Source organism: Lepidochelys kempii, chromosome 6 (assembly GCF_965140285.1).
Source record: "Lepidochelys kempii isolate rLepKem1 chromosome 6, rLepKem1.hap1, whole genome shotgun sequence".
Taxonomy (NCBI): Eukaryota; Metazoa; Chordata; order Testudines; family Cheloniidae; genus Lepidochelys; species Lepidochelys kempii.
Genome location: NC_136385.1, coordinates 31,366,565 through 31,393,932, shown reverse-complemented (window position 1 = coordinate 31,393,932; position 27,368 = coordinate 31,366,565). Strand labels below are relative to the sequence as shown.

The 27,368-nt window shown below is 41.3% G+C and overlaps 1 protein-coding gene and 1 long non-coding RNA gene across 7 annotated transcripts in view; one reads left to right on the top strand and one right to left on the bottom strand.

The window, feature by feature from the left end:
* The window catches only part of NCR3LG1 (natural killer cell cytotoxicity receptor 3 ligand 1), a 33,005-nt gene extending 7,605 nt beyond the window's left edge, over positions 1 to 25,400 (top strand). For 2 of the 6 annotated variants that reach the window (XM_073347378.2, XM_073347380.2), the window contains exons 2-11: positions 458 to 811; positions 1,655 to 1,981; positions 2,723 to 2,833; positions 3,742 to 4,143; positions 7,877 to 8,188; positions 12,612 to 12,926; positions 14,972 to 15,283; positions 17,511 to 17,825; positions 19,295 to 19,354; positions 24,953 to 25,400. In XM_073347378.2, the coding sequence (XP_073203479.2) occupies positions 458 to 811; positions 1,655 to 1,981; positions 2,723 to 2,833; positions 3,742 to 4,143; positions 7,877 to 8,188; positions 12,612 to 12,926; positions 14,972 to 15,283; positions 17,511 to 17,825; positions 19,295 to 19,354; positions 24,953 to 25,266 (2,822 nt within the window). In that variant the 3' untranslated portion in view covers positions 25,267 to 25,400. Of the gene's footprint in view, positions 1 to 457; positions 812 to 1,654; positions 1,982 to 2,722; positions 2,834 to 3,741; positions 4,144 to 7,876; positions 8,189 to 12,611; positions 12,927 to 14,971; positions 15,284 to 17,510; positions 17,826 to 19,294; positions 19,355 to 19,630; positions 19,682 to 24,952 lie in introns of all 6 variants that reach the window. The other 4 variants (XM_073347381.2, XM_073347379.2, XM_073347382.2 and 1 more) reach the window with 4 other exon arrangements.
* LOC140912650 (uncharacterized) overlaps positions 3,511 to 27,368 on the bottom strand; it is a 56,101-nt gene continuing 32,243 nt past the window's right edge. The window contains exon 3 of the long non-coding RNA XR_012159332.1: positions 3,511 to 3,869. This is a non-coding gene — a long non-coding RNA (uncharacterized LOC140912650). The remainder of the gene's footprint in view (positions 3,870 to 27,368) is intronic.

Sequence of the window (27,368 nt, the reverse complement as noted above, 5' to 3'; positions counted from 1 at the left end):
TGCTCAGCAATTATGATAAGGGTCCATATAAATGATTATGATAGGGTCCATATAAATACCTGGGATGGATGGATGGATACATAGAATGCACATTTCTCTTCCATTAGGTGCTGCTGTAGTTTTACCACAAAGCTCCAGTGTATTACATGTAATATGCAGTGTATTCACTTCTAAAGTTCTTCCTGCACTGTAGTTCCTAAGGACCAGGGCCACCCAACTAGCCTGTGTTATCTCTATTATTTCATTCAAATAAAAGCAAAAATTGTTATTCATAAAGCCATTATCAATTTAGAAAGGAAAGCTTTCATTAGATTTCCATTGAGACAGGTTACAGAGGATTATGGGTCAGGAAACAGGCTACTAAAATACCAAATGATCCTTCAGCCAAATAACTGCGTTAAAAGGAACCTTGCCTTTAGGATGTATTGCTCAAAATATATACTTTCTGTTTTTGAAGAAACTCTTCAAGTGCTGATGGGAAGCACCCCACAAATAGTGTCACTGAATGATAACATCTCCATACCATGCAAGATCTCTGGGTACAGTACAGCAGAACTGGATCTCAAGAATGTGGGAGTTACCTGGTATCTTAAGACTCCGAGAGCAGACCAAAAAGAGGAAGTATTCACATTTCTTATTGGAGACCATACTCCCCATAGAAATGGGGCCAGTATGTCTGACAGTGACCTGAGAAGAGGAAATGCTGCACTCTCTCTCCCACAGATACAGTTTAAGGAAGCGGGAACATATACCTGCCAAGTTACTGTCACCCCTTTTGATGCTCAGGGAACAGCTGTTTTAGAGGTAGTTGGTAAGTGATTTTATTGTAGAATTTTTTTCATATTGTATCCTGGGGACTTGAAGGCAGATTATTTGAATATGGGAGTCCATTTTAGGGTACTAGTTTCCTCTCCCCACGGAGCCCCTGTGGAGGAGTGGGAATTGCATGATATAAGTGGAATAACCCAAGAAATTGGGTAAGTTGTGCTGCCAGTAATGATGGCAGGAGTTTGGTGAGCACACCTGCCCTGGGAATGTATATGTGGATTGGCAGTCTTCATCTTTGGGGTTTGTCCTGGTATTTTCTATATATCTCCATCTTAGTTGCCTTGGAGAGGGCACAATCCCTGTTCTCTATTCACTGTCGCTTTCCTTGCTACAAGCAGAGAACACTGCAGCTCATTTTCCCCTGCAACATCTCCACAGTGGTATCAGTCTAAATATTCCCCTTCCATGATTTTTTTGCAGATGAGGGGAAATGTGGATCTAAATAAGCCTGTTTGTCATAATTGCTAAGGTTCTAGCTAGATAAGGTTTTCATTATCCAAACCTTAGTCTTGCAGTGGCATTTTCACTAGTCAGAAATGCTGTAAATCTGAGACACTATTATTCTCTCTCTATAAATTTTTTTTAGAAATAGCAGAGAATAACAAAACTGCCAAGGTCCTAATGAACATTAGTGCTGTTTATCATCCAAGTAATATTCCCTACGGCAGTCATATTTCCGGGGAAAAATGACTCATTTAGGGAAAAAAGATGAAACATTGCACATATCAGACATTTAGGTAATATGTGTGTTACAACAAAAGTAACATTATTAAAGTGTCACCATAGCTATGACTATAACCGTAATCTAACTTTTTTCTCCATACAGCTCAACCAACTGTCAGCCTGTCTCCAAAGGAAGTTACAATAGAAAGCGACAAGGAGAAGACTCTGTCATGTGAAGTCAATAAGTTCTATCCAAATTCGGTTGACATTAAGTGGATGAAGATTTCAAAGAATAATCAGGACAGTAGCGTAACAGCAGAGGATATCTGCACAGGAGCCTCTGTAGAAAATGAAGATGGCACATTTAATGTCACTAGTAAATTAAGGCTGCAACCGTCTTTGCAAGATAATGGAAATGTCTACAGATGTATTGTGAGTCACAAAACATTTTCTGCCAAGTTACTTCTCAATAGCATCTTGACTGTCACAGGTATCCATCCCCTTTAAGGTCTTATCTCTTTTCTTTTGATATGTCATGTGTTCCAGAATGCTGTGGCTAGACCTCTTTTGAAGGAATTTAAACCATGTCAACCTTTTGCTATCCCTGGGGTGCAGTGATATCAGGTGTCACTTAGGAGAGACAGCGGGGCAGGAGAACTGGCCATGCAATGACACTCAAAGAAACAGCTGTGGAATGGGAGGACTGGCAAAGCAGCCCAGGAGTGCCAGTCTGCAAAAAGAAGAGGTTGAAATATGTTGGTGCCACGGACACCTTTGGATATTAGAGCTGTTCCAGGTGCACCATTTTAGTGGCGTGTATTTTTGGTGGTAGGTCAGGCTAACAACATTTTGGTGCCTCTCTAAGCTCACTGAGTTGATCCAGACTTGTCTTTAACAAAAGGCTGTTTTTGACTCTACAATACATTGCAACACTTTTTTGTGGTCTTCATCCGTGAAGGTTTGCAAATATGTAATGTTTGAAGTGGGCGTTTCAGTACTCTTAGTGGTCTCTTATTACAACCTTTGGAAGCTCTGATCTGATACAGCAAAACATACCTGGCAGTTATTCTGTGGTCTCTTTTGTAGTTCAGTGGGTTATAATTTTAGGCCTACTTTAACTTTTCTGTGACATTTCAAATATTCAACAAGGAAATGAAGGAGTGGATATGTTTCACTAAATTCTTTGATTTGAGCAAGTTTAGGATTATCAGATTTTTTTTTTCATTCACAGCCCCCAGGTCCGATTCAAGCATTTTAATTGGAGCTGTCATTGGAACAATAATAGCCTGTATTATTGTGCTCAGTTTGGGAGTTTTCGTGTACAATAAGTGTTTTAAGAAAAGTAAGTAGTTTTAAAGGTGCACTGTGCTAATGAAATCCTAATGGAAACTAATAAACTTAGAATTCAGATATTCACAAGAGCTAACACTAGTGGACAAACTAACAACAATCAGTACCTCAGAATGCTCTTTAGCCACCCATCGGTTAACTGAAGGTTAGTCAAATGTCCCAAAAGCAGGGCACGCCATTGCTTTTTGTTCCCCTGCTTATTCAACCCCCATTTTCACTGAATCCTTCACTGCCTCTGAAGCCCTTTGGGAAAAAATTAGGTATTATTTTGTATTTGACTAGAACATTTTAAACAAATTGGAACATGATAGGTATTAAACAGGAGAAGTGACAGGCTTGGTAAGAAATGCTCTGCTTTCATATACTGTCACAAAAGGATTTGCTCTTAAAGTTGCCTTTTATTGGTTTAGTAAGTGAGAGTGTCATTCTGAATTCTTCCATACAAACACAACATCAGTAGTAACTGGAATTAACTTAAAGTGATAACTTTTAACAATATGATCTATTTTTTTAGTACTAACTGTACAGAAAAAATACTGATACATAAAAAGGGAGATGTAACCCTTGCTCAGATACCCCTTTATTGAGAAAGATTTATGTGAAAGACTAAAAATTTGAGGACTGTATGTATCTGACCATATAGTCACTTATCTACTAAGGATTGTGGAGAAGAAACAACAATTGGGGCATTTGAATCAAGGGAATTCAACCATATGGTATATTTAAAAATTCAGCATTGGTAAAGATAGTTAATGTTGGTAAGCACAATGCTTTAGCATACAGAAATACAGTGTAACTTATGCAGCAGAGATAGAAAAATTGCAGTTCACCTTTTAGTGTCATTCTTCCCAGCATGGTGCATTGTGCAACTAACTTACATATTTTCATATTTTATTGCAGTTCCACCAACAATAATGGTATTCATAGGGAATGTGGAAATGAAGCATTTAGAAGACACTTCTTTGTATTGTCAATTTTCTGGCTTTCGTCCAAAACCTATAACTGTAGCTTTTTTTCTGAAAAAGTATCTACAAAAAGAAAAGGAGAAAATTTACTGTTGGAACAGTGAAAAGGATGACATCCAGCAAGATGGGGAAAGTGCTGCTCTCCTGACTAAGTCAAAGAATTTTCAGTTTCAGATATACTTGAAGTCACTAGATAATGGCACTTATGAAGTTCCATGCATCATTCATATATCTCCAAACGTGCATGAGCTAGATAAGGCAGAACTTTCTCTTGAAATCATACACGAGGCCCTTCAGCAACATCCGGCTATTGAAACAACAACACTGAAGGTCATAGGTAAGCAAAGTGCTTTGCAGTACGCAAAGTTTAGCTTCTTCAAGTTCAGTTACTGTCTGAATTAAGAACATAAGAACTGCCCCATACTGAGTTAGAGCAATGGTTAATCCAGCTGAGTATTCTGTCTCCAGCAGTGGCCAGTGCCAGAGCTTCAGGGGAAGCATACAGAATAGGGCAATACTGGATTGATCTACCTGTCTTCCCCTCCCACACAGTCAGAGGTTTAGAGACACCCAGGACATGGGGTTATGTCCCTGACCATCTTGGCTAATCGACATTAATGGACCTATGCTCCATTCACTTATCTAGTTCTTTTTTAACACAGTTATACATTTTGGCCATCACAGCATCCCATACCAGTGAGTTCCACAGGTAAACCATGTGTTGACTGAAACAGTACTTCCTCTTGCTTGTATTAAACTTGCTGACTGTTAATTTCATCGGGTGACCCCTGGTTTTTGTATTGTAGGAAAGGGTAAATAACACTTTCCTATTTGTATAGACCTCTGTCAAGGTTCCTTCCCCACTCTGAACTCTAGGGTACAGATGTGGGAACCTGCATGAAAGACCCCCTAAACTTATTCTTACCAGCTTAGGTTAAAAGCTGCCACCACCAAAGTGTTACACAAAGAACAGGGGAAGTGCCCACTTGGAAACGTCTCCTCCCCCAAAATATCCCCCCAAGCACTACACCCACTTTCCTGGGGAAGGCTTGATAAAAATCCTCACCAATTTGCATAGGTGAACACAGACCCAAACCCTGGGATCTTAAGAACAATGAAAAAGCAATCAGGTTCTTAAAAGAAGTAGTTTAATTAAAGAAAAAGTAAAAGAATCACCTCTGTAAAATCAAGATGGTAAATACCTTACAGGGTAATCAGATTCAAAACATAGAGAATCCCTCTAGGCAAAATCTTAAATTACAAAAAGACAGAAAGACAGGAATATACATTCCATTCAGCACAGCTTATTTTATCAGCCATTTAAACAAAACAGAATCTAACGCCTATCTAACTAGACTGCTTACTAACTCTTTATAGGAGTTCTGACCTGCATTCCTGCTCTGGTCCTGGCAAAAGCATCACACAGACAGACAGACCCTTTGTTTCCCCCACCTCCAGGTTTGAAAGTATCTTGACTCCTCATTGGTCATTTTGGTCAGGTGCCAGTGAGGTTATCTTAGCTTCTTAACCCTTTACAGGTGAAAGGGTTTTTCCTCTGGCCAGGAGTGATTTAAAGGTGTTTACCATTCCCTTTATATTTATGACAACCTCTATCATATTTCCCCTTAATTGTCTCTTTTTGACGCTGAACAGCCCTAATCTTTTTAGTCTCTTCTTGTATGGAAGTCGTTCCATGCCTTGGATAATCTTTGTTGCCATTCTCTGAACTTTTTCCAATTCCACTGTATCCTTTTTGAGATGGGGTAACCAGAACTGGACACAGTATTCAAGGTGCCTGCACAATAAGGATCAATATAGGGGCATTATGATATTTTCTGTCTTATTTTCTACTCCTTTCCTGGAAGTTCCTAACATTCTGTTAGCCTTTTTGATCACTGCTGTGTATTGAGCTGAAGTTTTCAGAGAGCTATCCATGATGACTCCAAGATCTCTTTATTCAGTGGTAAGAGTTAGTTTAGACCCTATCATTTTTTTACAACATGCATTACTTTGCACTTTTCAATGTTGAATATCATCTGCCATTTTTTCATCCAGTGACCTAGTTTTTTGAGATCCCCCTGTAACTCTTTGCAGTCAGCTTTGGATTTAGCTATCTTGAATAATTTTGTAATGACTTTTGTTGACAATTTTATTGTTGACAGGTTCATAGCTGGCATTACAATAAAATATTTCTTCTCAAAATGAATATTAGCTCCACATTGCAAAGCCATCTGATGGGAAATTCAGGCAGCATTTAACCTTGGGTTTTTCATTCATGGCATTTTGAGGCTTGGTGCTCTTTGTCTCTGTGGTTATATATAATACTTTACCCCAGATTCCCTTTGCTTGAAGATCTATGGCTTTAGTTTCCCTTATTTGGCATTGCTGTTGGTAACATATTATATCCTATCTATGTGGTAATGTTAGTATCTCAGAACTGAATTCTTAGGTATCTTCTCATATTTTTCCAAGAACTAGTAAAGTCACAAGGTGTTTCCCTAGTTTTCATTTGGACTGCTTGGAAACATGAATACTTGTGAATAACAGACCCTTTTAAGTATTCAGAAAATATCATGTAAATTTTGCATTGGAGAACTTAAAAGGTTACACTTGAGATATACATAGAGTCAAGAAGCAATTACAGATGCTGGGAAGTATGCCTTGCTGGCATGCTGGCCTGTGCATCGTGGCCCAAAGAAAGTATGGTCTGTGGCATGTTAAAATTAAAGTGGCTTCCTTAATTGGAATAAAAACAATGAGGAGTCCTTGTGGCACCTTAGAGACTTATGAATTTATCTGGGCATAAGCTTTTGTGGGCTAAAACCCACTTCATCAGATGCATGGAGTGAAAAATATAGTAAGCGGAATATATATTATAACACATGAAAAGATGGGAGTTGCCTTACCAAGTGGGGGGTCAGTGCTAACAAGGCCAATTCAGTTAAGGTGGAAGTGGCCTATTCTCAACAGTTGACAAAAAGGGGAGAATACCCCGGGAGGAAAAATTACTTTTGTAGTGTTAATGAGGGCAATGCAATCAAGGTGGCCCATTTCCAACAGTTGACAAGAAGTTGTGAGTATCAGCAGAGGGAAAATACTACCAACTCTCATTTAAAACCAGGGACTAACTGTATATTGAACTTGACCCCATAGCACAGAACTTTTCTACTGTGTCATTGATTTGGTTGGGGATTGGTCCTGCTTTGAGCAGGGGGTTGGACTAGATAACCTCCTGAGGTCCCTTTCAACCCTGATATTCTACGATTGACAACCTGGGTGAGTTTAGCTGCTTAAAATAGATTTGTTGTCTTGGCATCACATTTTCAGTGTTGGAACAGCAACTGTTACATGTAGATTGAGAATTATTTTTTCCCCTGGACATTGTGATTTCAAGCTCTTTATAGCTTAATTGATCTTTTGTATCTGCTCCTAAAATTTATATATTGGGTTTAGAATTGAGATGACAGCTAGTCCTGCTTTCTCAGACTGACTGACTGCTTAGTAGAACAGCTGTATTAGTGTGTAACTCTACATACAGTGCATTAATAAAGCAGCTTTCTGCCTAAAGTTAGAGGTAGCAGTATGTAACGTCTGCTTTCTGTGCAGTATACAATATTGATAGATGTCCAAAGAGATTCTTCTTGTGGGCAATAGGGTAGATTTTTCCTGAATAAACATCAGAAAATCTCCCTTGCAAACACATGTAGAAATCTGCAGAGAGAGAGAAGCTTGAATTTAACTGCTTATTTTGTGATTCTGATCTTTTAAGTTCACCTTTAGGTGTACCTGAGCTCAATATTTTATTTGGCCTACTGTAAAATATTTTATTTGAGTGAACTATGACACTCATGTATGTTGAGTACAAAGTCTTAAGATAGCAAATGAGATGGATGAGGTAGAAGAGTCTAGACATAAGGTCTCCTGCAAGATGCTCAGCACCCCCAAATCCCATTGATTTCTAGGGGAGCAGATGGTGCTCAGTACCTTACAGAACTGGTCGTGTGCTGATCATCACATTTTAAAAAGCTGATTCTTGTTAAATGCGCAAATCTCATTGTTTTACTTTCTAGCCATGCCAGTATTGGATCCAATCCTATGTTCTACAGATGTGCCAAGACCAGATGAGCCTATAACTTTGACTTGCAGAATTCATTCTTTTTACCCTGAAACAATTGAATTGGCTTGGTATAAAGATGATGATGGAGTGCCAGAGAAACCCTTCATTAGTGACGTGACAAGTGGACCACATGGACTTTTCTTCTGCACCAGTAGCTTAATATTACGTCTTGCAGTTGAGGATATTGGAAGGAGATTCATCTGCAAAGCTAAACTTAAAGGCTCACACCAGTATAAAGAATCTTCTTGGGAGCTGGAAAATTTGAGTAAGTTAATTCTCAAAATACTATTTTAATAGTAAAATGAAAACTGTATCAACCATCTCCATAACACACACATTGCTTTTAAAGCAAAAAATTATCGATCTCTGGGTCACTTTCTGCAGTACTCAGGTGCTCCCTTTTAAAAGGGGAAATACAGCCCTCCACAGAGGGCCAGCAGAAGGCCTAGGCACCATCAAAGCCACATTTTGTGGATTTAACTGCTGCATAGGCTTAGAGCTGCTAGATCTTTACATGGGGGTGAATTTCATCAAAAGGCCCCATCCCCAGTAGGAAAACGGGTGTATTTTTATACATTAACACACACGTTAAAATCCTCTGGTAGACAAGACCATTGCAATTTTAATAAGTAGGAGCTTTGGTGTCACCTCAGTGAGCTAACATGTATTAAAATATGGATTTTTACATATGTAAAACACCCAAACAAACCACGTTTTTTCTTAGTGAAGGCAAGGCCTCTGTGTTCTCTCTGTAGGCCAGATCTTACACTCCTTATGAAGGCAAAATACCCTTTGAAATCACTGCTGGTTTTGCCTGACTAGAAAAATGAGTGGGTAAGTGCAGGATCACGTTTTATACTTTTACTATCTAAAAAAGAAAACCAAGAGCTAACTCCTCCCCCAGAGTTTTCTTTAAAAATCCTGTGCTTGGTTCAGGTTACCAACATTTCTTTTCTGATCCCAGACTGATGCCTGCACATGCAAACAGGTTTCAGGGTGGTAGCCATGTTAGTCTGTATTAGCAAAAACAAGGAGGAGTCCTTGTGGCACCTTAGAGACTAACAAATTTATTTGAGCATAAGCTTTCATGGGCTAGAACCCACTTCATCAGATGTGTGAGGTATATATACATAGTACATGAAAAGATGGGAGTTGCCTTACCAAGTGGGGAGTCAGTCTAACAAGACAATTCAATTAACAGTAGAATACCAAGGGAGGAAAAATCACTTTTGTAGTGGAAATGAGGGTGGCCCATTTCAAACAGTTGGCAAGAGGGTGTGAGTAACAGTAGGGGGAAATTAGTATGGGGAAATTAGTTTTTTTAATGACCTATCCACTCCCAGTCTTTATTCAGGCCTAATTTGATGGTATCCAGTTTGAAAATTAATTCTACTTCTGCAGTTTCACGTTGGAGTCTGTTTTTGAAGTTTTTTTGTTGACGAATTGCCACTTTTAAGTCTGTAATTGAGTGACCAGGGCAATTGAAATGTTCTCCTACTGGTTTTTGAATGTTATAATTCCTGATGTCAGATTTGTGTTTATTTATTTATACATTGGCCAAACCGGACAGTCTCTGCGCAAAAGAATAAATGGTGCCACAAGGAGTCCTCGTTGTTTTTGTGCATGCAAAGTTTCACTGCTCAAGGAGGTTGGGGACATTTGTAAACTACTGTACATAAATGTGGCATGTTTTACTTTCTAAAGCATTCCTCTGGGAAATCAATATAGCTTATATAGACACACACACACACTATATATATAATGTCAAGCAATTAAAAAAATTAACCGCGATTAATGGCATGATTAAAAAATAACAATACTATTTATTTAAATATTTTGAATGTTTTCTACATTTTCAAATATATTGATTTACAACACAGAAAACAAGCTGTACAGTGCTCACTTTATATTTATTTTTGATTACAAGTACTTGCACTGTAAAAGAACAATAGTATTTTTCAGTTCACCTAATACAAGTACTGTAGTGCAGTCTCTTTATCATGAAAGTTGAACTTACAAATGTAGAATTATGTACAAAAAACCTTCTAAAATAAAACAATGTAAAATTTTAGAGCCTGCAAGTCTACTCTGTCCTACTTCTTGTTCAGCCAATTGCTCAGGCAAACAAGTTTGTTTACATTTGCAGGAGATAATGCTTCCCGCTTCTTGCTTACAGTGTCACGTGAAAGTGAGAACAGGCGTTCTCATGGCACTGTTGTAGCCAGCATTGCAAGATATTTATGTGCCAGATGCACTAAAGATTCATATGTCCCTTCATGGTTCAACCAGCATTTCAGGCAACATGAATCCATGCTGATGACGGGTTCTGCTCGATAACAGTCCAAAGCAGTGCAGACCGACGCATGTTCATTTCATTATCTGAGTCAGATGCCACCAGCAGAAGGTTGAATTTCTTTTTTGGTGGTTCGGGTTCTGTAGTTTCCGCATCGGAGTGTTGCTCTTTTAAGACTTCGGAAAGCATGCTCCACACCCTGTCCCTCTCAGATTTTGGAAGGCACTTCAGATTCTTAAATCTTGGGTTGAGTGCTGTAACTATCTTTAGAAATCTTCTTTGCGTTTTATCAGATCTGCAGTGAAAGTGTTCTTAAAATGAACAACGTGCTGGATTATCATCTGAGACTGCTATAACATGAAATATATGGCAGAATGTGGGTAAAACAGAGCAGGGGACATACAATTCTTCCCCAGGGAGTTCAGTCTCAAAATTTAATTAATGCATTTTTTTTTAACAAGCATTATCAGCATGAAAGCATGTCGGAGCATGAAGAGGCATATGAATGTTTAGCATATATGGCATGTAAATACCTTGCAATGCCAGCTACAAAAGTGCTATGCAAATGCCTTGTTCTCATTTTCAGGTGACATTGTAAACATTATCGCCTCTAAATGTAAACAAACTTGTTTCTCAACAATTGGCTGAACAAGAAATTGGACTGAGTGGACTTGTAGGCTCTGAAGTTTTACATTGTTTTGTTTTTGAGTACAGTTGTGTAACAAAAAAAATTTCTACATTTGTAAGTTGCACTTTCATGACAAAAAGATTGCACTACAGTACTTGTATGAGGTGAATTGAAAAATACTATTTCTTTTGTTTATAATTTTTACAGTCAAATATTTATAATAAAAAATAATATACACTTTGATTTCAATTACAACACAGAATACAATATATATGAAAATCTAGAAAACTTCCAAAATATTTAATACATTTCAATTGGTATTCTATTGTTTAGCAGTACAATTAAAATTGCGATTAATTGCAATTAGTTTTTTTTAATTGTGATTAATTTGTTTGAGTTAATTGCAACTAATCAACAGCCCTAGTGTGTATATGTGTATGTATATATATATTGTGGTAGAGCTCCGAACTTGTCCCCGTGGGTCCCGCGCTTCCAGGCAGTTTATGCTAGCTTCAGAGGCTCACTGCAACCCTCCACGTAGCCCTTCTCTCTCTAGGGCCAGGGATACAGTCTACTGAGCCCTTTTCATCATAAGCCAGCAATGGAGGTTGGTGAGAGAATTCCCACAGTCTCTGTTGCTCCTGTGGCCTCATGCCAAAATAGTTTAGCCTTCTGTCCTGACAGGGGCCTGTTTTCCCCTCCCAGGAAGTGTTTCTGTAGTGGTGGGTTGGGGGGAACCTGGGCCCGCCCTCTACTCCGGGTTCCAGCCCAGGGACCCTAACGGTAGCAGCTGTTGGCAGCCAACCTTTTACTGCCAGAGTTGCTACATTTCCCTGGGCAACTTTCCCACAGCTCTCCTGCTTCTCCCTTACCAATGACTGAGGGTGTCTTCATTAACCAGCCCTTCAGCCACACTTCCTCTCCCCTGGCTCCTCTCTGCCTGACTGGAGTGAGCCCTTTTATATTATCAGAGGAGCCTTAATTAGAGTCAGGTGGTCACATTAGCTTAATGGCCTCACCTGACTCTTTGCAGGTTAATTGGAGTCAGGTGTTCTCATTACCCTGGAGAAGCCCCTGCTCTGGTCAGTCAGGGAACAGAAAACTGTTAATCCAGTGGCCAGTATATCTACCTTCTTCTAATCTGCTGTACCCAACTGGTCTGGGTCTATCACAATATATAAATAAAATAAGACATCAAATAATGAAACAGACTTTCACAGAGATGTAATAATGGCAAAGAGTCCTGTGGCACCTTATAGACTGACAGACATATTGGAGCATAAGCTTTCGTGGGTGAATACCCACTTCGTCAGAAGCATGTGAATACCCACTTTAACATGCATTTGACAAGTGGGTATTCACCCATGAAAGCTTATGCTCCAATACGTCTGTTAGTCTATAAGGTGCCACAGGACTCTGCCGCTTTTACAGATCCAGACTAACATGGCTACCCCTCTGATACTTTTCACAGAGATAACACTTCTGTTTCTGACAGACAGGATGTGCTGTTTTTTACAGAACTGTATCGTTTAGAGTCTCTACCTCTTCCCCTGAGTTTTATTCCCATTTTCATTCCTATTTTCCTCTGTTATTTTTCTCCTTCCTTTCCTGTTGCTCACATGCAGCTGTTAAGATCTTTGCTGTCATTGGGAGCTATTGTGAATTTCTTATTAATAGAAACACAGTGGAAGGTCTGTACTTTAGCTTCTGTTTTCTCTCAACTGCCTAATCATTCTACTTTTGCCTTATTTGTTGTTTTATTTGCAGTATTTATTCCAAAAGTCTCAAATATTGTATGTGAGCCCAGTATCCCTGAGAGTGGTAAGGCCGTCACATTATCTTGCCAGGTGACAGATTACCACCCAGCACAGTGTCAAGTGCGCTGGATGAGAGGCTTTGAAGAACTCACCGAGGCTGCAATTAAAACCCAGGACCCTCAACTTGATACAGCAACAAATCTGTACCACAGAGTAAGCCAGGTGACATTTACACCTGAACCTGAGGACCATGCAGTAGAGTTCACTATTGAAGTCATCCATTGCAACAGAACTACGAAGAAGTCCTATCCTCTCATGTTAAAAGGTGACTATTGAATTGTCTGTTCTTTGTGTAAGGTAATCCTGCTTTCTCCTTTAGTCTTCTTTATGTTATATGGGAAGGGCACAGGCCTAGAGCAGATGTTGATGCTGTTTGGACCAGTAGGGAGCATGGAGGACTGAGAGTGCACCCAAAGCCTCTAGAATGGCAAAATGTGAGACCTTGGCAAAGGGCAAGGGGAAAAATGGAGAGCACATAGAGATCTTACCCTGGGGGAGAGCTAATGGAGGGAGAACACAGAAACCCTGGCATGGAGGAAGAACAGAGAACAATGGTACGGGCCTTGGGGGGCAGGAACTCTCCTGGAGATATCTCATTAGTGACTCAGGAGGAATACTGTGTGGAGCATCTTCTCCCCTACCTATTCCAGCCATAGCACAGCTCCCCACTGGCCACAGACCCTGCCCCCACAGGGTTGAGGTGTGGTGTGAGGATAAGGAGTGAACATGCAGTGAAAATGCTGCTCCTGCCCTCTTTACCACCCAGTCTGGCTCCGCAAGGTTCTACTCCCTTCCCCTTGCATGTAGAGGGGAGAACATAGAATATTTTAATCAAGTAAAACACTTACTTGTCCCAGTATCAATAGCCAACAGATTTCTGATGAGCAACCGTACAATAACAAGCCAGTGTGTGCAACGTAGGGAAAAATACTCAGTAAAGATAGATTTAGGTTGAGAATTTCAAAACCACTGAGAGGATTTGGATACCTCATTGCCATTAACTTTAATGGGAACTAGGTGTCCAAATCCCTAAGGCAAATTTCACAATCTCAGGCTTAAGAGACTCTAGGAAGCTTAAAAAATTTATGATCAACAATGAGAAAACAAGCATTCTTAGGAGATATGGAACATTTCCCTATCCGTGTCCTTTTGAAGACTAGAAGTATGACGTAACTTACTGGGAGCTCTGCCAAAAAGCAAAGAAGGAACTATTTTTTAGAAAAGCTCTATAGCTGAACAATTACTGAAAGGTATATAAATTAGGGGTCAAACTTCATAGCTTTTGTAGGCCAAGTTCATTGCACGCACCAGGGGACCCTTGCATCCCTCCATTCTCCACCACAAGTTCCCTGAATGCCACCCTCCTATCCCCCTCTTTTGTAGGGACTCCCTGCACCCTCACACCCTGGCAGGGGTCTGTTCCCGCCCCCCAGGCCTGTACCATTGTTCTCCATTCTTCCTCCATCCCAGGGTTTCTGTGTTCTCCCTCCATTAGCTCTCCCCCATGGTAAGATCTCTATGTGCTTCCCATTTTTCCCTTTGCCAAGGTCTCACATTTTGCCATTCTAGAGGCTTTGGGTGCACTCTCAGTCCACCATGCTCCCTACTCCCCTCTTTCAGCTCATGCCACTCTAGTTGCCACTCTATTCCCACCTCACCATTTTTGTTTGTTTTTGGTCCCCCCCCCTTTCTCTCTGGGAGATAAAAGTCATTCAGGATGTCACCATATTAAACTTTATTGGGAAGATGGGCAGAGCTTAGATGGTGGGGGGAGTTAGGCTGGAATGTGTTAATGGGTGCCATCAACTGGTTATTGGATCTACAGACAATTAGATAAGTGGCTGAAGCTGTTGTCTATGCTAACCAGATGATAGCGCCCATCTTCATTCATCCCCCTTTCCGATTTTCCATTTTTCACCAAAATCAATAGCATTCTGCCCACTGATGTCTATAACATTTCCTGAAATTTTGGAATTGAGCAGATGCAGCATTTAAGAGTTCTTGCATTATATCCAGATAAAAACAGAGAAATGTCATCAAATTGAGTGTAGGACTTCACTTCCCTTGGCCAGTTATATACATGTATTTATGGGGGATTGCAAAGTTATTCTTGTAATGTGTTTAAATTACCAAAAGCACAGTCACTTCCTTAACTCTGAGCCTTTGGTTACTTCCTGTGTATCAGACCCCACAGCTATCAACTTCACACTCTACTCTGTATATATTTAATATTAACACAAACAACAGTAGTACCTTCTTGAATATTCCTTTTGTTTGTGCAGATAAAATATATTTCAACACTTTTTGCAGATTTCCCAAGAATTACAAGTATTGTTCTTAGTCCAAATGATGTGGAGTATGGAAAACCCCTTTCTCTGACCTGCGAAATCATGGATTTCTTTCCCAACGATATTCAAGTCCAGTGGTTTCAGGAGAAAGATGTAATCAAGGAGGGTTCATCAGTACAAGAGCCAAAGCAGGATAACAGGGGCCTTTTCTATACGTCTTCTGGTCTTCAGCTAATACCCTCTGCTCAAGATTATGGCAGAAAGATTGGTATAATGGTGATGCACAAGACTCTGACAAAGCCCATTACAAAAAATGTGTATCTAAAACTCCCAGGTATGTTTAACAAGTCTGTGGGTCTACAATAGAGCAATGAGTTTTCTAGAGCATGAGGAAAAAAATATTTTTGTTTTACCGATAGCTGGCCAGATCCACCAACCATGGTGCAGGAGGGTGTACATTATATCTTCTAGCAACAATGAGATTCACCTGGGTATTGCTCTCCCTACTTGTATTTTGTCAGGGGCAGTTTAGGCTCCAGTCAGGACTGCATGGGAGTCCCAGAGATGGAGTCTGCTGAAAAGATCTAGGGCCAGAGTTTCAAAGGCAGATATGTGCCTAAAGATGCAGATAGGAGCCTAGTAAGATCTACAAAAAGTACCTATATGATATCAGTGCCTAATTGCAATAGCTTTTCAGCGGCAGTTGGGCACTTAACCTGCCAGACCCATTCATAAATCCAACTAAGCACTTATCTTTAAGCACCTGAAGACCTTTGTTAGTCTGCCCCCTTGACTATACCCCGCTGCTGGCTACTTTTAGTGTAGCAGCAGTCCATAGAACTCCCCTTACACACCACCCCACCCGGAGGGACTTTTTGCCTCTGGGGCCTTGTGCATCGGTTCACGTTGGCAGAAATTAGGATTGACACAGGCTGAAGTTAAACCCAAGGTTTGTCTGTCTTTTGCTAGACATTTAAAATTCCAGGTTTCAGAAAGATCTGGGATTCCTCCCCCTGGAAAATGTGTTAAAACTAAAGCGACACTCCTCTCAAGTCTCTCCTAACATGTATCTTGTCTGTAAATGGGCATAGTCACTTTGCAGTTAGACACCTGCAGCTGGTCTGTGTCAGCTAATTCAGGCTCTTGGGGCTTGGGCTGTAAAGCTGCGATGTAGACGTTTGGACTTGAGCTGGAGCTTGGACTCTGGGATCCTTCGAGAAAGGAGGGTCCCAGAGCCCAGGATCCAGCCCAAGTCTGAAAATCTACACTGCACTTTACACTCCCACAGCCTGAGCCCCATGAGCCCGAGACATGGGTCATGCGGGTTTCTAACTGTAAGGTAGACATATCCTTAGAGTCTCTACCTTCCCCTTCTTACATGGATTGCGGATGGGTAGGGCCCTATGAAATTCACAGTCCATTTTGGTCAATTTCATGGCCATAGGATTTAAAAAATAGTAAATATCATTGTTTCAGCTATTTAAATCTGAAATTTCACAGTGTTTCAATTGTAGGGATCCTGACCCAAAAAGGAGTAGCGGGCTGGGGCCTGCAAGGTTATTGTAGGAGGTGGGGTTGCGGTACTGCTACCCTTACTTCTGTGCTGCTGCTGGGGGCAGCGCTGCCTTCAGAGCTGGGCAGCTGGAGAGCGGCGACTGCTGGCCGGGATCCCAGCTCTGAAGGCAGAGCCGCCCCCAGCAGCAGGGCAGAAGTAAGGAGGGCCGGTATGGGATTGCCACCCTTACTTCTGCGCTGCAGCCTGCAGAGCAGGGCCCTCAGTCAGCAGCCGCTGCTCTCCAGCCACCCAGCTCCGAAAGCGGCAGCAACGCAGACGTCAGGGTGGCCTGGTATGGGATTGCCACCCTGACGTCTGCGCTGCTGCTGCTGGCGGGGTGCTACCTTCAGAGCTGGGCACCTGGCCAACAGCCGCCACTCTCCGGCCATCCAGCTCTGAAGGCAGTGCAGAAGTAAGGTTGGCAATACCACAACCCCCCTAAAATAACCTTGCAACCCCCCTGCAACTCCCTTTTGGGTCAGGACCCCCAATTTGAGGAACGCTGGTCTCCCCCATGAAATCTGTATAGTATAGGGTAAAAGCACACAAAAGACCAGATTTCATGGCTGGGAGACTAGATTTCACCGTCTGTGACATGTTTTTCATGGCCATGAATTTGATAGGGCCCTACAGATGGGTGTTCCTGACATATGTATTCAATCACAATCCTCATCATTCTAATGAAGTGCTTAGCAGCACATGCCACTCTTTGGCCTTACTCCTGCTCCTGGAGAAAAGTGATTTGGTGGCAGAACTCATTCATGCAGGATCAAATTCCCTGGCTTTCTCTGTTCTGCTTAACACTTTTAACCTGTGCTTATATGGAAGAGTACTGTGCACATGGCCTTGTGCAGGATCAAGCCCAGGTGCTCTGTCCCATTTAAAAAAAAAAGTGAATATTTTCTCTTTTGCTGGTTAATTTTCTTTTCTTGATAATCCCATTGATAGTGCCCAGGATTGTTTTATTGTACTGTGTTTCTAATGGAAAACTATCCCTCCTTTTTAGCAAAGTCTCCTGCCATTTCTGAGATTAGAGCAACACCCGCATCACCCCAGGTCAATGAGACTGTCTGTCTTGAAGTTTCCATATCAGATTTTGCACCGGAAAATATAAAAGTTGCATGGTATAAAGACTGGTTAGAGTTACCTAAAGACAATCATAACATAGATACCCACATTGGAAAAAATCATTTATGTTTCTCTACATTGAAAACACAATTTACTGCTAATGCATCTGATAATGGAAAAACATTCAGATGTGAGGTTATTCATCCAGCAACAAACTCCTGCACAGATAAAACGTTTATATTGAAACTCGATGGTAAGTTGGATTTTTTAATTAAGGGCCTGCGATGGGAGGCACTCACCTCTTGAGTGCCTGTTAGCAGCTGAGTGTGGTACTGCAGTTCTTTTCTCACCCTGTGCCTCCTGTAAGCTGCTGACTGACCCGGGTGGGTCTTCCATGACTTGGCCCTCTGGCTGAGTCACAGAGTCCAAATGAATCACTTCCAGGGTAGTAAAGAGTTCAATAAATGAGCAGTCCTGTTGCCCCTACTAGGATGTTCAGCCCTAGCTCTGAGCCCTTTGTTTTGGCTCTCACCTACGCCCTGTCCCCTTCTTGGGGTTTATGCCATTGTCGCAGCAGGGGAAACCCAGGCCTGCCCACCACTCCAGGTTCCAACCTATGGACATTATAAACAGCAGTGCACATTGCTTGATTTTAGTTTGTTGCTGTTTCTTCCTTGGGCCTCTTCCTACTTGGCCTGTTTTAGTGTCACCATTCCCTCAGGGCTAAGGATTTTAGGTTCTCTCTCTCCCTGCAAACCCAGTTTAAGCAAATGCAGCAAGAAACAAACTCTAGTTCTCCCTCAAGCTCAAAAGCGCAGCGCAGCGCAGCACCCTTGTCCTCTGGTCCCAGCTAGGAACTAACCTTTTAAGGCTCTGCAGATCCTTTTATCTGAGCCTGCTAGGCTCGGACTGACTGCTTCCAGGAAGCCTCTCTAGGCAGGCTTGGAGGACTCATCTTTGCTGCTCCTTTCTGTTTCACTTTGCTGCTTCCTGGGGTGGGCTATAGCAGAGCAGTGTGGCCTCCTGTGGGGAGCCACAAAGGCCAGGTGCACTCCATCACAGTGCCAGTTTTAGGTTGGGTAACACCTTACTCCACAGATACTCACATTGATTTCAGTGGAACTGGCTAATGAAGGAAGGGACAGATTTTAAAAGTATTTAGGCAGGGTAAACTTGCCTATCCATCTTTAAGCATCTAAATACCTTGAAAATCTGCCGCCAAGATACTACTCAGTGTGAGTAAAGGTGTCAAGGATCAGACCCTAAATAAGCTTGAGTCTCTATACAAGTATCAATGTAGAATTCACTTCTGAACCTTAACTTTCCCTCCCAGCATCATCCACTGAACTAACTATATCTACTTCCCTAGCTTTATAGAGAAAATGGCTTGTTATATTATAATTAAAATGGAGATAGAACCTCTTGAGATACTCATGCTCAAAACTTGGCTTGTTTTAATGATCAGAGAAAATAAGTGAAATGAGTGAAATAAGTGAAAAGGCTTCTGTTGAGTTCAGAGGAGTTTGGATCAGGTCCTCTGACAGTGAATGTGAAAACAGATGTATTAAATAACGGGATGAAAACATATTTATAAGGATGCCATGGAACCATACAAAATTTCGTAATGTGTATAATTGTGTGTTTTCCTACTGATTTGTTAACTACCCCGATGATAAATGTATGCTTGTTATAGATAACGTGGTATTTCTTCCTACTTTACAGATTTTTCTACTAGCACCGGAGATATATCCACTCTGACTGGAAATCAGAACCACACGTTGAGTGAGTTTTATATCTAACTGAGATAAGTTGCAAATCCTCCGTCTAATAGCAATGGTCCAACCCATCACTTTGTCCCCTCAGGCACAGGGGATGAAAAGCCTAGTGGGAGATGTGAGAAGGCCGCAATGCTGTCTATATGGCATCCTCTTCCCATTTCTCCTATGGGTGTGGGATCAGGGATATGTGTGTTGGGGCAGGCAGGATAGTGGTAGTTCAACCTTGCATAGAAAGAATCAACTCAACCCCCCTCCTAACTTTTGGACAGAGCCCTTTCAGCTGTGGAACACCCTTGAGGATGGCCGAGGGGAATTCTGAGGTTCATGGCAGGTAGGGTAGTTGGAGAAGTCCAGAGACCAGAGAAGGAATGTGAACATACAGGGCTTCCACATGGATGGTCCTGGTCTCCAGCATATTCACAAGAATCCTGGGATTTGGGGACTGAAACCCCTTTTTGTCCCACACAGGGAGGTAGCAAACCCACCACTCCCCACCCCCAACTGGAGGAATAATCTGCTGGAAACTCCACAAGTGGTCCCTGCTTAGGGACGATTTGAACCTATGCCACTTTGTCTTCAGTTAATTAATTGGGAAAGGGTTCTGTCACCGCAGGAGCACCTCGTTATGTCCAGGCGTGGCAATAACAGCTCTCTTCCAATATGGTACCCCCAGCCAGTGGTCTCTCTCTGTCTAGTCTCTTTTCCCATAACTTGGCCCTGTGACCACATCATAATTAATTCCAGAGTAATAGAAAGCTCAACATAGAACAGTTCAGTTTCCTCACAAGAGGGTCTTTGGTCCCAACTCCAGGCCCTTGGTCCTCACACCCTTTCCTTAAGGCTTTCCAATGTCCTTTTGCCCATCTCCTGGTTCACACCACCTTACCAGAGGCTGACAGGGGAACCTAGGCCCTCCCACTACACTGGGTTCCAGCCCAGGGACACTGTAACCAGCAGTCAGGTCTGCTCAGTCCCACTCCTGGCTGCTTTTTCCTTGGGCTCCTTCCTATCTAGCCTTTCTCAAGCCATCTCCACCACAACCTCTCTAAGTTGACCCTTCTCTCTTGCAGGAGCCTGCTCCAACCCAGTAGCTACTACCTCCCCAGCTGCTTGCCAGTCTTTTCTGCTCCTCAACTGCTAGGATCTTAGGGCTGCTGCTTCCTCCCTGGGCTTCCTTCTTACCACTGTTCTGTTCCCACAGGGTGGCTGCAAGCTCTCTCTCCTGGCAGTCCCCCTTCTTTGTCTTTGTTTTTTGGTGCAGCAACCTCATCGTACAAGACTATGACCGCCCCTTTCTTCATTCTTTTTTAGCCAAGTTTCCCCCACCTCCCCTCACCCCATATCCAGTCACTCAGTCTAGTTTCCTTAAAGAAATGTAGCCAGGGTGGGTTGTTTTTTTTTTTTTTTTTGGCACTATTCAATTTCCCTGACATTCTCACTAGTCCCTTTAGAAAAAAGTCTTTAATGCCAAGCAGACTCAGTATTTCATAAAGAAACTTTTTTCCCATAGAACACGATCAACGGTTTCTGTGGTTTTGTACAGATTACACAGCCCGTCTTTATGTCTTTTTAATAAGTTTAACTTATATAAAGCACAGTGACCTGCTAATACTCTAAAAATAACTACTTCACTTTTTCTGTCATGGCTGTGGAGTATAGTATTATCTTTGATTTTTGAGCATATATCATAGAACCTTTGTCCTTTTGTTTTCTTGGTCCACAATCTTGCCATTCCTTTACAAGTTTCTTCATGGCCACACTTTTAAATTCTTGTCTACTTAAGGGTATCTCAATATCAATCTCCTAATTTTTTAGAGCATGTTCTGCTGTTTTGTCAGCCATCTCATTTCCAGGCCTTCTGATATGCACTGGAATCCATGCTGTTGTTACTTACTTGCATTATTTCCGTAGTTAGGAACATGATTTCACATATTATGTCATTTCTGCTTTCCCAAGTCCCTGTTCTAATTGTCATTGTGCCTGACAAGGAATCAGATAAAATTACAGCTGCAGCTGGTCGCACATCTTTTATCCAGGTTAGTGCCAGCTTTAACCCCATTACTTCAGCCATCAGAATGGTCACCTAATTTGATAGCCTTTTTGATTGCTGGATTCAAAGACTAGGAACATACAAGCCTGTTCCCACTCTACCAGTGCTGTCATCTTTTGATCTGTCTGTATAGACTTGTCAAAGCTGGCCCCATTTTTCATAAATAAATTCAGAAATTTCATTGGTCATGTTTTTTTTTCCTTCCCTCATTTTTTTTCATACAGCTCCAAATTTACAAATGTTGGAATAACTGTTCAGCTGTAATTTGATTTCCCATGGCTAAAATTTTTTAGTTCTCTCAATTTTTCTTTTTTACATATCCCCTTTATCCATTTTTGACCCTGCTAGTATGAAGAAGTCTCTGGCCACCTATATCATTTTGTCTACTAAGCTCTCAGTAATCCTCATAAATCTGTTGTTTACTTCTGTTTTCATGATTCCCTTTTACCTTTTGCCCAAAAGGTTTGATCTAATAGTTTCATCCTTAGATTTATAGGTGCTTCTCCCGTGGCTATTTGCAGCACAGACACTGGGGTTATTGTGCCACATGCCACTCTCAGAGCTTAGAAACCTGGAATTGCTCCAGGGCCAAGAGTTGTTTTCGAGGCTGAACCAGAAGCTTGGGTTCTGTAGTCTAAACTGGCCTTATCAATGCTTTATACGCCATCATTAGTATCGTCTTATTTGCACCCCATTTGTTTCCATCTACACTTTTAAGTAAGTTCATCTTACTTTTTTATTATCTATGTGACCTGTCCAAGTTATTGTATATCAGACACTTCTCCTACCACATAAACTTGTGAACTGTCTGAATTTTTTCATCATAAAGAAGTAAGTCAAATTTTCCCAGATTTTCTCCCTGGTTAAAAGCATTCCTTTTGTTTTTGCAAGTGAGAATTTAAATCCCCAATCATTTCCCCACTTGGAAATTCTCTGGAGTGCTTCATTTGTCTTTTCCATGCTACTTAAAGTCTTTTTGCTTAGTCCATATAGCACAATCATCTGCGAAAAGGGAAATACCTATTCCTATCTGCACACTTTCTGGAAGGTCATTTATTATAATGGAAAACAAAGCAGGGCTGATAATACACCCTCGTGGAGTTCCATTTGTAAGCTTGTAGGTTTTTGATAAAGCTGTTCCCAGTTTGACTTGTATAGTTCTGTCACTTAAGAGGTCCCTTATCCTCCAAAACATTCTCCCTTTTACTCTAGTTTTGACCAGTTTATATAGGAGACCTTCCCTCTCTACCATGTCATATGCTTGTTCAATGTCCAGGAAGACAGTTATTGTAAAGGTCTAAGCCCTTACGATTTTTTTGTGCCTCTGTTTCTACTCTTACTATATGTTCAACTGTCCATCTTCCTTTTTTGAAACCACTTTGTACCTCAGTTACATCATTTTTCTTCAAGTATCCCACTAGTCTTACATGTTTCATTTTGTCCATGATTTTTCCAACACATGATATGAGGGCAATAGGCTGATAAGCATCAGATCTGGTATGTACCTTACCTGATTTTCTAATTGATACCGCCAATGGTGGTTTCCATTCTATTGGCAGCAGTTCTTATTCTCATATATCATTATATAACCAGACTCCCTTCTGGCAAGTGTTAATTACATATATTATCTTTACCTGTAGCTGCATTTTTCCTTTTTCTAATGATTGCAATAAGCTCCTGCAAACCAAAATTTTTGTTTAACACATCATCAGTATATTCTCTCTAGCCATTTAATAGTTAACAGTTATCCTCAATAAACCTCCTTTTTCACGAAACTCATTGTTTTAATTCATATCACTACTGTCCTTTTTGGAATTCTTTTGCTAAAATGCCTGCCTTTCCTACATTGGAAACCTCACTTTCATTGTTTTTAATAAGACCAGGTATACATTTACTTTTATTTTGAAGTCCATTCATTCTTTGAATTTGCTTATATATTTCTGAAGGCTTTGATTCTTTGTTCAATTTCCCTACAGAATTTTCTCCAGCTTTCTTTTTTTGTGTTTTTGATAATTCTTTGTGCCACCACCTTACATAGTTTATAATTCATTAAGTCATTATTGTTCATTCTAATTTGCAATCCTTATTCCACCAGGATCCAGATTTCTAAGTCTGGGACAATTTGATGTTTTATAGATGCCAGATCAGCTGCTGCTGTAATGCCTTTTATTACGTTATTGAATTCTCCTAGGTTATCACCTGTACCATTTCTGCATAAATTTGCATCACATTTATTCCTGAAAAAGCCCCAGTCAGCTTTTGGAAAATTCCAGCTAGGAACTCCTCTTGTGTTTTTGACATTTTCTCAGCCTTGGTACTCAGTAAGTGATCTTGTCCCATTCCATCTTCTTTATGAATTTTCCAGCTGCATCTACTAGCTGGTAGATTGAACACTAGTTTACTTATTAGCCATGTTTCTTGCACCAGTATTACATTAGGCTTTTTTGACATTTCAAAGATGACTTAAATTCCTGTCCATGCATTATTAAAATATGCACATTCAAGCTAATGATCATTAAGACCAGGTTATTTAAGCTGTGTTATTGCCTTCATTTAAAATTGCATGAATGTGATCTATTGAGATATTTATGTGATCTTTAGATATTTTTCTGCTTTTTTTGCTATGATTTTAATCCTTTCATTTTCCCACCCCCCATCTGCAAGATGCAGTTAATTGCTTTCATAATGAGCACTATAAACTTCTCGTCACCTACATCAATACATCAAACCCCCACCCCCATCCCGCCTCTTCCTGTCCCTTCTCTGCCCGAGGCCCTGCCCCACCCCACCCCTTCTCCCAAGTCCCCACCCTGCCTCTTCCCACCCCCAACCCTTCCCTCCTCATTCCATCCCCTCCCCTGAGCGCACCCCGTCTCTGCTCCTCCCCCTTCCTCCCAGAGTGTCCTGCACGCTGGAAAACAGCTGATTGCAGTGGGCGATAGGCACTGCAGGGCAGGAGGGGGAAGAGTTGAGTGGTAGGGCCACCGGCAGGTGAGAGGTGCTGCCAGTGGGTGCTAAGCACCCACTAATTTTTTTCCGTGGGTGCTCCAGCCCTGAAGCACCCATGGAGTTGGCGCCTATGCCCCCCACCCCTTGTCAGTTTCAGTGTTCAGCCTCCTGTCAGTTAGGGGTCAGCCGCAGCCCTACACCCAACCTGCTCCTACACCCCAGCCTCACTGGCTTCAGCCAGATGCCAGCATGCAGCCCTTCCCACCCGCAGCCTACAGCCAGCCAGTCCCCTTTCTGCTACAGACTGCTTCTTTTTTACTAACTGGCCTGCTCCTGCCCAGCTGAGCTTCATGATCAGTTAAGCCTGGCTGTCCTTCTGGGTGCAGCCAACTAACATAATTGGCCTCTCAGGCCCACATTAACCCATTCAGGGCCCCTGTGGGGTTCACAGTCCATCACATCAATGTAACCATAAAAGATATCAGTGACATGTACATGGAAAATATATAACTAATAGCAGAATGCAGCTGATTAATGAAATGGCCCTGGTGCTGAGGCCTTTGTTTGTAATCTTCTTTTTCTGACAATTGTATCTATCTTTAGGCCCTAGACTCATCAATCAAGAGATTAACACCCTGAAGATAGAGTGCATTACTAGCAACCCAAAGGCTGGTGAGGATGTGACACTTCGCTGTTTTGTACATGCATGGACTATGGAGAGTACCTATGTTTCTTGGTTTAAGGGAAAATACCCCATTGAAGATGGAATAGAGAACACAGACTGTGAGGATGAGTCTGGTTTTATTACTTCTGTAACTTTTAAACCTGAAGAACAGGACAAAGAATGCAAGATCAGATGTGAGGTTTCTACCGATGAGGAATCTTTTGAGGATTCATACATTTTAAAACTTGCATAATCTCCCTTCAGTGAACAATATGGCCATCAAACAGCAACTCTATTTCAGTGTTTCAAGGGTTCAGTGAACAGTTAGTCCATTTTTAAAAAAAACCTCTTTCAGGAATTAAAACTTTATTAACGTATTGTGACAAAGCTCTGTCCTAGCCTCTGTGGGTTCCGCGTTTCCTGGCGGATTTCGCTAGCCTCAGAGGCTCATTGTGACCCTCCACGTAACCCTTCTTTCTCTAGAGACAAGGGTCACAGTCTACTGAGCCATTATCATCATAAGCCAGCGAGGGAGGTGAGGAGAAGTTATCCTTCCTTGCACAGTCTCTGTTGTCTCCCAGTCTCAGTGATTAATCAGGGGGCAAAGGTGTGTGTGTGTGGGGGAGCCTGGGCCCACCCTCTACTCCGGGCTCTAGCCCAGGGACCCTAATAGTATCAGCTATGGTAGCTGACCTTTTAGAAACATGACATGTACAATTCTCTGGGCTACTTCCCCCACAGCAGCCCTCATTTCCTCAAGCTCCACTTTACCCTTACCTCAGGGCCTCCTTCCTTGTGCCTGATATGGTATGTACTACTCAGCCTCTCCAACAGCACAACTTCCTCCCACGGCTCCTGACATGCACATCCACCTGACTGACTGGGAGGCTTTTAACTAGTTTCAGCAAGCCCCTGAGTGGCTTCAGGTGTCCCAATCAACCTAGCCTTCTCCCTGCCTTCTGGAAAGTTCTTAATTGGCCCCAGGTGTCTTAATTGACCTGGAGCAGCTGCCATTTCACTTATCCTGGTACCAGGGATTTGTTTAGCCTGGAGCTAATATATCTATCTCCCACTACTTTTCTATAGCCATCTGGCCTTGCCCTGTCACAGTATACAAATACACTGCTCAGGAGAACCAGGGTTTGAGAAAATATGCACTATTCAGGACCCAAGTTCTTCCGCAGGATTGAAGTTGTCTAGACCATTTTTCCTCCATCTCAAGTATTTTTTTACTTTGATTTCTTGGCCAGAGACTGTAATGATCCTATGATAAAAGAACTAAGGAAAATGGTTTTAACACCCAACAGAGTGAATCCTTAATTAAAATGCATATTCACCAAGACTTGGAAAAATTATGAAATATTTTTTAAACTTTAGTAGTATCTTAGAAGGTTTTTATTGTAGCAATAGGGAAACATAGTCTGGGAGTGAATTTGAAGGAAATCTCTTGGATATAACTAAAGGGCAACTACTTCTATGTTCATTCCCACATTAAGATATTTTCACAGTATGATGTAAATTACCCAGAAAGAGATGAGTAAACTTCCACAATTTCTTGAAAACATTCCCTTACATTGTCTTACAATAGAGAAAGGCATTGACACTATATCTGAAGAAATTAAGGAACTCTGGTTATGTGTTTGTGACTTGATTTTTAATGGGGTTGAGCACACACAGCTTTAATTGATTTCTGTCCTGAATTTAACAAGTGAGCAAGATTAGAAATCAGTCTTTTTAAAGATTTTGTTTATTCAACATCACAAATAAGTTCAGTGGGCACTGCGAGGGTTTAGCCCTTTGAAAATCAGCCTATTATTGTCCTTAGATTTATGAAACCTTTCAGTAGACCACCTGAAGTACAGTCTTCGCTGCTAGTATTCTAAAGGAAAACTAAGTCAGATGAATGTTACACACAATTTGTTCCTGCATCTGCTTTTACACCACACATATTTATGGTGCTATATTGTAATATGAAACACAATGATGGCGCTTTAAAGTCTGCAAAATAACATACTCTGTGAAATGGTGGAAAAAAGTCCTTGCAGGGTGATTTCTTACAAATGCTCATGATGCCACCAGAATATTTTGGATTGCAAAGGAGCTAGTGAAAAGTTTTAGCCCCAGGTTCCAGGGCTATAAAGTGAAGTTGAATAGTTTTAGCTTGCATATACTGTTAAAGAGTCACTCTATCTTTCAAGCACCATGTATGCAAAGCAGAAATACACTAAAATAGGAAATAATTTTAATAAAAAATGTATTTTTTCCATCCCAATGATCCCATAAAATGGAACAGACCAAAAGTCACGAGAGAACCTTAAGAGCACTCGAGGTTGCCTAAATATATAACCTTTACGC